General features: G+C 41.2%; 1 protein-coding gene across 1 annotated transcript; it reads right to left on the bottom strand.

Moving 5' to 3' along the window:
- Window positions 1–3,386: 3,386 nt before the first annotated feature.
- Window positions 3,387–9,541, bottom strand: FCER1A (Fc fragment of IgE receptor Ia). The gene is given in 6 exon segments (XM_014462759.2): window positions 3,387–3,744; window positions 5,672–5,929; window positions 7,509–7,647; window positions 7,649–7,767; window positions 9,037–9,057; window positions 9,482–9,541. Coding segments are annotated over 6 exon segments (792 nt in total). The 5' UTR covers window positions 9,537–9,541; the 3' UTR covers window positions 3,387–3,544.
- Between the last annotated feature and the right edge of the window lie 954 nt (window positions 9,542–10,495).

Raw genomic sequence — 10,495 nt, 5'->3', positions numbered from 1 at the left:
TATGTATTGATCTTAATGCTGTTTCAGTAATGTCTTTAAATATAGGATTAAGAAGAGTAGACTGCCCTAGCCAGTTTGGCTCAGTGGATAGAGCGTCGGCCTGTGAACTAAAAGGTCCCAGGTTTGATTCCAGTCAAGGGCACATGCCCGGGTTGTGGGCTGGATCCCCAGTCGGGGACTTGCAGGTGGCAGCTGATCCATGATTCTCTCTCATCATGGATGTTTCTATCTCTCTCTCCTTCTTCCTTCCTCTCTGAAATCAATAAAAAAATATATTAAAAAAAAGAATAGTAGACTAAGTTTAATTGGGTATTAAAACTGAAGGCTTCCATTTGAACTAATCACTGTTCTTTAACACCCTCCTTCAGATAAGATAAAAAATGACTTCACATACAGTTAAGAATGTAAGAAAAAGATTTACATGCCTGAGCCATTCATATCCATGTTCTCTCACACACACATGCACATACCTATATACACCCTGAGGATATGTTAAGTTATACAACTCCATTAAGACACAGAATACAGCAAAGTTCTTAAGAGCTAAAAGAAACCATATTAGAAAGACTTTTGTGTGTGTGTAATTATGGGTGTAGGAGTAATTTTTGTAAATATTTTAACAACTAAGTGAGGAGACATGCCCGTGTATCTTTTCTAGTGGACACTGAAGGCTTTATTGTAATATGTGTTTGCCACTTGCTAAGATCCTATCACAGCCTAAAGAATCATCAAAAGATGTCACACACACTTTCCAAGTGACTGGAACTACCCTAACTGACCATTCCTGGGAATGAGGAGGGCAAATGTGGGAAAGCAAAAACCACCAGCTACTGAGAGCCCAAAGGTGGGTGGTTCATAGTGCAGAGATGTCTAGGTGAGAAAACTCCAATTATAAAGCAGGACATGCTGAAACGTCCATTGCTTTTCACATTCCTATTCGGGAGTGAAAGAGGATGGAGGTTGGAAAGAGTCAAGCAAAAATATAGTTTCTTTTGCAAGATAAAGCTAAACTCTTTGAAAGAGTATTAAGTGTCAGCACGTTAACGAAAACTTCTGGAAATATTTATTAATGAGCGGAAGTCTGAAGCTTGACTTCAAAAGAATTTCCAGTAAGTTCCTAAGCCTGCAGAGGCTAATCTTCAGAAATGTCTCCTTAGATACTTCAGCTTAAAACCACAGTTGATAAAAGCAGTTCATGTGTGAGCATCACAGAAGGTGAACACACATGCTCTGCTGCGAGGAGAAATCCGCTCTCTCTCATCCTTCCACGCCGCTCTGGCCTTCGATATTGAGGATCAAGCCCAGCCCGAGTTTCAAACACAGCTCTCCACAGGCCCCGGTGCCCAGCTGGTACAAGCGATGACCCTGCAAAAGCTCGTGAGAGTGTCATGAGGTCTGCGGGGCACTGAGGTTGGGACAGGTCAGTGGAAGTTAACAAATCCCCTAAGTAAAGTTACTACGTCTCACTTCCCACAAAACACTGGCATGCGAAGTCTGAGAGATAAAAGATACCTTGCCTTTGTGTCCAGATTTCTAGAAATGATAGAGCCAGTACATTTCTGTGAGGATAGTCACAGAGCAATTATAAAAACTGTTTCCTTAGTAGATCTGCTTCATCTAGATAAAAAGGTTAGGTAAAGCTCTGGTGGCCTGTGTCACCCTGTCTTCTGTTTGAAGTGGTCTCTAGCTGAGGCTGTGGTACGCTAGGCTGATGGCTCCCCTTGAGGATCCACATTCATTCTTTCAGCGGCTGGGCGTGTCCTGGGCTGACAGTTCTCAGCTGAGTCCCTCTTCAGGACTTGCCCTTGCGAAGAGCTGCCTCCTCCAAAGTCCCATGGATGGCCTCCATGACTTGCTATTTCAGGGTCTGAACATGGGCCCAGACCTCAATTTAAGATGTCCAGGAAGGGCGGTCCCAGTTCCAGGGCTCTCCGCTGCGCCAGGGTTTGAGGGTTTTGAGGCTTTTGCTGTGTCTCTGTCACGTTTCTTTTGCCCAGTCCTGCTTCCTTCGCTCTCATGCAGGGGTTGATGCTGAGTGCACTCCCTGATAAACTAGTGGCATTCACATCTCCGTTTCAGAGTCTGTTTCTGGAAGCCTCCATTCACAACATTTTAGGACCCCATTTCTAGAACAGCAATTGGCAAGTGGGGCCCCAAATTTTCAGTGTTGATATTTGCTAACTAAGGCAGAAGGCCAGTTATCTATTTTAATTTAAAAAAATAATGTTATCCTATGAACTGAACTATATTTGCTGTGGCTCAGTTCAGTTGGCAGCAGTTTAAGTATTATTTTCTTGGAAACGGGTTAAAAATTAAGATCTAAATTTTTCTCAGAATCTACAAAAAATCATCCCCTTGTCTTAAAAATTTTGTTTGTGAATGATTTCAATATTATTGTTAGATCCATATTGTCTCACGATTAGTTTAGTCTCTTTCTAATGGGTGGCCTTAGAAGAGGCTGTAACTTAGTCCCATTTACTCCATGAAAAATCAACAAACCAACAATGTCTAAATCCTTTGCTTGAGATTTATTCTGTTCTGGACTTTTATTCAGAGCAGAGAGTTCTGATTATTACTATTTACTAGAATTTCTTTACAAGATGCTTAGTTCAGGTGCTGTAAGAGGGTATTAAAGATATACGTTTAGGCCCTAACTGGTTTGGCTCAGTGGATAGAGCGTCAGCCTGTGGGCTCATGGGTCCCAGGTTCAATTCCGCTCAAGGACATGTACCTTGGTTGCGGGCACATCACCAGTAGGGAGTGTGCAGGCGGCAGGTGATTGATGTTTCTCTCTCATTGATGTTTCCAACTCTCTATCCCTTTCCCTTCCTCTCTGTAAAAAAAAAAAAAAAATCAATAAAATATATTTAAAAAAATAAAAAATAAAGATATGTTTAGGGGATTCTAGAGGGAGGAAACAATCACAAGGGAATCTTAGACTGACCTTCAACCCCTAAGTTCTATGGCTCAAGACTGCCCCAGATTCTGCCAAGACCTAGAAGCTCATGGATAGTAAATTGAAGAGAGAACATAAAAATGATCAACCTCACTAGCATTCCACCATGTCTTCTCATTCCTAGCTTATACTTACTATGGTCAAGAGACAACTTGTCTAATCTAAAACTTCATGGTTTTTGCTTCCAGAAGAAGAAGGAGGAGGAAGAGGAGGAGGAGGAGGAGGAGGAGGAGGAGGAGGAGGAGGAGGAGGAGGAGAAGGAGGAGGAAAGAAACTGGCAAGCCTCGGATACTTGGAAGCAACATATCATTTCATACTTCTTTTATTAAAATTGTACTTTTCTTTCACAACTATATAAATAAATGTATAAACAGGTGTATAAATGAACCTATACATTCTTTTACTTATTTAACAGATGTTTATTGAGCACTTATTATTACATGCCACTTAACCAGTGTCATTTGGTTTAGTGAGCAGTTCAGTTGAACACAGATTTTTCTATGGACATTGTGAGTTGGGTGTGACAACAGAAGCAATAGCGGATGCCAGAAGGAAATTGCTGTTGCAAATGTTTCTTGAGCAGTGACGTCACTTCTTCGGGGGGGTTGGCTTAGGCTGTGGGTCCATAGATTTGTTGCCTTTTCTGGTGGTCCTGATCTTCAAGAGGAATGTGAACTGCTGCTGGGTTGAGATAAACAGCCCCGTGTCCACAGCAAACAGGATCACCACCAAAACTGGGATAAGGAGTTGCTGCCGGTAGTAGCTGCTTTGGTGAGATGTGCTGGAATCTAGGTGCAACAAGAAACACAACATTATTGAATAATATTAAAAATTGAACTGCAAGTTTCAGAGCTTCATCCTCCCCAAGAGAAGGGACCGGCATGGTCTTCCCTATTCTAGCATGTCATGGCATTTCTCAGGTGCAGGGAGAAAACACTTCTGAGTTTGGGTTCCTTAGACTGTGCTCCCTGGAGCCCTAGGGAGTCCTGAATATCTCCCCAAGCCCTTGTCTGACAGTTTCTCTAGCCCAGTGGTTCTCAACCTTCCTAATGCCGCCATGCTTTAATACAGTTCCTCATGTTGTGGTGACCCCCAATTTCATTGTTACAAATTGAACATAATTAAAGCATAGTGATTAATCACAAAAACAATATGTAATTATATATGTGTTTTCCGATGGTCTTAGGCGACCCCTGTGAAAGGGTCATTTGACCCCAAAGGGGTCGCGACCCACAGGTTGAGAACCGCTGCCTAGCCAATATGCCCAACGGGGAAGGTAATAGAAAAAATAACCCCTTTCTTGAAACTGAAAAGACCAACATCCACAAATTATTTGGGATAGAAAGGAGACAGAGTGAGGTCAGGAGGATCAGTATCTTATTTATCAAACAATCAATCATCATTCTTGCATGCCTTTTGGGTAAAATGAAGATATTGAACAAAATCATCTTTAAGTTTCCTTCCAGTTTCACTATTTTGTGACTCTGTTACTCTTTTTACAAAGTACCGCTTTTGGCTTTTGGTGATTATTCTAGAATTATAGAGACCCAGAATATTAAAGCCAGATATTACTTAGAGCTCACCTAGATCAGTGGCTCTGAACACTGTCTATTCATTACCATTACCTGAAAGAGCTTTTAAAAATACTGATGTGTGTACACCCTATCTAATCAAAGTCAGAATTTCTAAGAATGAGATATGAACACCAATATTGTTTTTCAATTTCTCCAAGTGATTCTAATAAAGTCTGGACCCAACCCTTTATTTTATCGATAAAGATATTGAACAATTAAATGGTATTTAGGTCTCAAATTAGTTAACAGAGAGCTGCCACTAGAGCCTAATTCTAGCTTCTGGACTCATGCTTTTGTAGACATTAGTATGAGCCAAGTTTGCCAATTTCCTCCTGGAAAGGCAAAGGCTCTCTCTTTCATATGAAGTTTGGGAAGAGCAGTCCTTTTCATTGGCTGCCCACCTGCCCATTTTTTCCTCATTAAGCCCTCTCTCTTCTCCCAATATACAGGCACACAGCCTACTGAATTATTGGTTTTCTTACCCATCCCTCCTAGGCAAAATAGACTAAGTTCTTCACAGCCTTTGTTCCTTCAACTTTGATACTTTCTTTCAATTCAATAGATATGTGTCGCACAAGGAGCAGCAGGTGACTTTGAGATCAAAACTAATTGCAATGTGTTATGCTTGGGTAGTGCTTAACAAATTACAAATCCATTTCACAAATATTACCACATTTAATCTTTATAGAAATGCCATAATATGAGCAGGTATTACTATCGCCATTAAACAAACCAAAAATAAACCTAAGCCAGAGATTGAGAACTATACTGTAGTCCATGACTCTCCATTGGAAGTTTAGTCAATTTTCTAAGGGATCACGGCTACCCCCATTTTACAAGCTGTTACTATTTCAAGTTGAGATGTCGTCTTTCCCTTCCTCTGCTATAGGCTCCTTCCTTTCTTGTACTAACTCACCTTTTAAAATAGTACTTGTATTGATTTCAGAGAGGAAGGGAGAGGGAGAGAAAGATAGAAACATCAATGACGAGAGAGAATCATTGATCGGCTGCCTCCTGCATGCCCCACACTGGGGATTGAGCCCGCAACCCAGGCATGTGCCCACTGGGAATCGAACTGTGGCCTCCTGGTTCATAGGTACAGTGCTCAACCACTGAGCCATGCCAGCCAGGCCTAACTCACCTTTTCTTATAGTAATCTTGAGGGATTCAGAGGTATAGTTCATCTGCCAAATTTTGCCTGTGCAGTAATAGTTGCCGCTATCATTCAGGGTGGCATTGGTAATGGAGAGGTTGTGGTTCTCATACCAGTACTTCAGTGCTTGGCCATTCTTGTAGTAAATCACCTTGAAGACGTTTCTATCCTTCCAACCGTGACACCTGATGAGGAAGGACTCACCCTCCAGTACCACCTCAGAAGAGGACTGAAGGAGCAGCCAATCTGAAGAGCATTTATGATGTTACTTATTTAACAGTGAACAAATAGATTATACAGATAGATTTGGGATAGATGAATAACAGGTAGATAAAATGAATGAGGTCCTGCATTGAGTCTGTCAGAAGCCATTGTTCATCACTAATATATTTCTTGGCTCATAAAGTCAATGGAAAGGAAACAAAATAATGCTTAGAGCTGGACTTCTATATTGATAAATCTTCTCTCCTCCTGAAAAGTAAGTCTGGAGCCATAACATTTCTCTGACACTTCTGCTGAGCCCATCCAAGGAAAGTCTGAAACCCCAGAATTCCCTTGAGCTCCATCGCTGTTAGTTCTAGCCACTAAGTGGGAAGCAAACCTATTCTGCCTCGGGTATCTTAGCCTAGGACAGTGTCTATTTTGTCTTCTCTTACTTCATAGGGACTTTCAGTTTTATTGTTCCTCATAGTTGATCCTAAAGCTTCCTCAAAACATGTATAACAACTTTTATTAATTATTTGTGTAATTATTTACTTAATATCCTTGTCCTTATTTGGCTTTATACTTCAAGAGGTTTGGGGCCATGTCTGTTCCTTACATTATATCCCCAGTGCCTAACACAGTACCTAGGAGTTGATAAGTACTCAACTAATATTTTTCAGTAATAAGTCCGTGAAAAATTAGGTTCCATGACTACTGTCATTTTAAGAATTGAAAAGCAGCCATAGCCAGTGTGGTTAAGTGGTTTAGAGCACCAGTGGTAAGGATTAACAACAACAGAATTGAAAAGCAGTCACCAAAGAAAAATGTTAAATGGAAATATGGCTAGTTTGTGCAAACATATGTTATTTATGAGCAATCCTTGAGGACTTTAACAGAATCTATTCTAAGGAAATAAAGAAGCTATTCTATACTCCTTTCGTTTTTATTTGAGATTTTCATATGGATGTTAAAACATCTTTCATTCAAGAGAAAAATACAAAGTTTGTCTATACTTTAAAATATATTTATATTTAAAAATATAACAATAACCTAGACATTCAAATGAAATCATTAGCTTGTTCATCCAGCATTTACTAACTAACCCACATATGCCTAAGTAGGCTTCACTAATTATCACTAGGAAAGTGATACAGATAAAAAGCAAACATAAACTTTTTTCTCAAATAAAAATAGAGGACTTGAGGAATGTACACAGATATCTTTCAAAATGAAGAGTACAACCAAATATTCAGGTCATTGCACATGAATATTGCAGAGCAAATCTTTAAATCAAACCTTTGATCCTATTTCAGATATATAGCTCTTTGCAATATTCACATACCCAACATGTCAGTGATCACTGAATAATATGCATCTGAATCTATATAGAAAAGATAGTCAGAGGTGAGATAAAATGGACAAATAGCATTGGAAGATGGCCAGAATATTGAAAGCAGGCAGAAGGAGTAAAAATGAAAGAAGAGAGACTTATGGGTCTTGAGTGAGAGACCCTGAGTTCCACCCTGGTACCCTAAGCCTTAGAATAACTGTTTGCTCCCCATCATCAGAGAGGCCATCCTTCACCTGGGAAAATCTGTATTTCCACAGACTCGGAACTTACCGCTGAAGACTTCCAGATACACCGGTTGGCTTGGGATAAGGTTATTGCTCCTCTGACATCTGTATTCCCCGCTGTCCTGGAATGTGGCATTCACAATGTCCAAACTTGGAGTTGTGACTGCGAGCACAGTATTGTTGTGGGGTCCACTTCGTGGAGTTAACGTCAAGGGAATTGTTCCCATTACATGTAAGAGTCACATTCTCTCCTCTAAATATTCTATTCCAGGGTGGGTTCAAGGACACCATAGACTTCCAGGCGGCTTTGAGAAGATCAAATTGTGAAGAGAGATATAGAGGGGGAAACATCATAGAAAATTAATTGTCTAGGCTTCAAAATACAGATATACTAATAGTCAATCAATGGTCAGTCTACCCCAGGGGTGGGCAAACTTTTTGACTCGAGGGCCACAATGGGTTCTTAAACTGGACCGGAGGGCCGGAACAAAAGCATGGATGGAGTGTTTGTGTGAACTAATATAAATTCAAAGTAAACATCATTACATAAAAGGGTATGGTCTTTTTTTTTTTTTTTTTTTAGTTTTATTCATTTCAAGCGGGCCGTAGTTTGCCCACGGCTGGTCTACCCTCTACTGATGTTGATAAGACCCTCTCCTGTTTGGTACGATTTTAAAAAGGAGTAAACACTGGTGTGGTCCCAGGGAGCTCCCTACCTAGGAAGAAAGAGGACAAAAATGCAGGATATTAAATAAATAAATAAACCAAAAATTTAACACATGGTATAAGATAACTCATTTAATTCTCTTGATTTCAATTTCAGAATTTGTAATTGAGGACTGCAACCTCTTTTCAGGCAGAGACAATGTCTGTCATGTTCAACCCTAGCTTGACTCAATGGCTGGCACATGGAGTGAATGAATGAGTGAGTAACGGATGCATAACTCTGTTGTGAGTGTTTATGCAGCAAACAATATATGCCAATTCTGGAAGGTAATGAGAAAGACCAAGAGGTTCAGTCTTAAAAAGCTTCCAAGAACAAAGAGATGTGATACAAATTTGAACTGAAGCTAAGGAAGTAGCAGGGGGTGATGAAGAAAGGATGATGCAATAGAAAGAGAGCCAGATTTGAATCCAAGGCACTTATGTTAGAATCCAGTCCTTTCCTTGCTGTGTAACTTCCAGAAAATCACTAAACCTGAGCTTCAGCATCCTTAATTCTAAAATAACAACATTAAGAACGATGATGTAAGAATTGAATGAGAGTACATAATAGTGCCTGGAAGAGAAGCTGAGACATTTAAATGTTCAAAAGAAGTGGTTGTTGACATAAAAAGAGGAGGTGGTGACTTGAAAGAATGAATTGGTATGTGAGATGCTTTTAAGTGAGAGAAAAGAAGAAAGACAAGGCAAGGTGGACATGGGAAGTGGGTTGAACAGGGAGTTGCAGATTCATAATTAGAAAAATTATAATCATCATTAGAAAACAAAGATGCTGGAATGAAGGGAAACAGTGTGGGGAGGCAACACCCAGACACATTGAAACACCGAGTGAACAAAGACAGAGGACTCACCTGCTGGCATGCCATCTGGAGCTGCAAATGGTCAGAGAGGATAAATTAGTGTCCATCCCCAGCCTTCTGAGGCTCCTGAGGACTGGGGATCTGGGGGTAGGATGACATCTACATTCATGGAATTTTAAGGGCTAACCAGCTTCCTAGGAATTTGATCCTGAGATAAGGAAATTCTCTTTCTCTTACTCTCCCCCACCCCCCTTGTCCTCTGGAGATGCCAGAATGATTGGAAATAACCAGGCTCTCAGTCTAGCTTTTTGCTTAGATGTTGCTCAGCCCTCTTTCCTCTGCTTTCCAGTTTGTCTCCACTACAGAACCCCTGGGAGATGTCCCAAGGTTTGGGCATGGCCTAGAAAAAGTCAGCACTGAAACCAGCAATCCCACCCCAGCTGCTTCCTAGATCCATTTTGGCTGCTGCAAGAGGGGCGACTGAACCTGTACTTACAAAAGAGCAGCAACGCTACCCACAGCAGGGCAGGGCCTCCCATGGAGGTGGACATCTCTCCTAGGGCCTCCAAGTACAGACTGAGCTGAAGTCTAGGGCCTTAAGATAGGCTTAAAACCGAAAAGGAGAAGGAAATGATTTCTGTGTCCTATCTGGTTACCTGATCAGCTGTGCCTGGGTTTGCCTCCTTCCCTGGAGATAAAATTTGGAGTGGTGCCTAATTGGGCAATTTTATATGTACCTCCTTACTCCCCATCCCACCTCCATAGACATATCTGGAATCTAGTAAAAGACAGTCACAGGGCCAGACACACAGTCAGAGGACATTCTTAAACTGTCTATCAATGCAACTTAGAAAAGTGGGGTACAGGCGATGTTTCATTCATTCCCCACAATAATTCTATGAAGCAGGTGCCTTCATTACATTTTATAGGTAGGAAACCTGAAGCAAAGGGAGGTTAAGCAACTTACCTTAGGTAGATACTAAATGGCTAATTTGGGATTCAGACATTTAAAAATCTAACCCTAGAGGAAAACCTTAATCATGACAATATACCTTTTATGCATGTCTACGAGTATGGCCAGCGATTGCTGAAATTCTGTTGTGGCTCTCCAGAGCTACTTGTATAGTAGGCCGTTAGCTAGATGTTAACAAAAAGGAAGGGAGCACATGGAACCAGCCGGATTAACTAGGAAAGGACACTCCAGGCATCCGAGTAGGCAGGAAAGATGCTTCACAACCACCCGTTGACAGGGGAAGGGAGAGATGGCACAGAGGATGTCTTTTCACTAAGCACAGGCACAGTGGAAGCCAAAATGATGACCATAAAGGGGAGGAGAAAAACCCAGGGAAATCTGGGAAAAGATCAGATAGGATAAGGACACAAGCCAGGGAAAAGCCAGGAAAGAGACTGAATAGTCTGAAAGAAGGCCTGACTCCAGGAAATATAATGATAGCCTGCCAAAGGCCTGCCTCCGGGTGGCAGCTACGTGGGCTGGAGTGCAGTGCCAACC

This window comes from Myotis lucifugus, unplaced genomic scaffold (assembly GCF_000147115.1).
Source record: "Myotis lucifugus unplaced genomic scaffold, Myoluc2.0 scaffold_190, whole genome shotgun sequence".
Taxonomy (NCBI): Eukaryota; Metazoa; Chordata; class Mammalia; order Chiroptera; family Vespertilionidae; genus Myotis; species Myotis lucifugus.
This window is presented reverse-complemented; position numbering and strand designations above follow the sequence as displayed.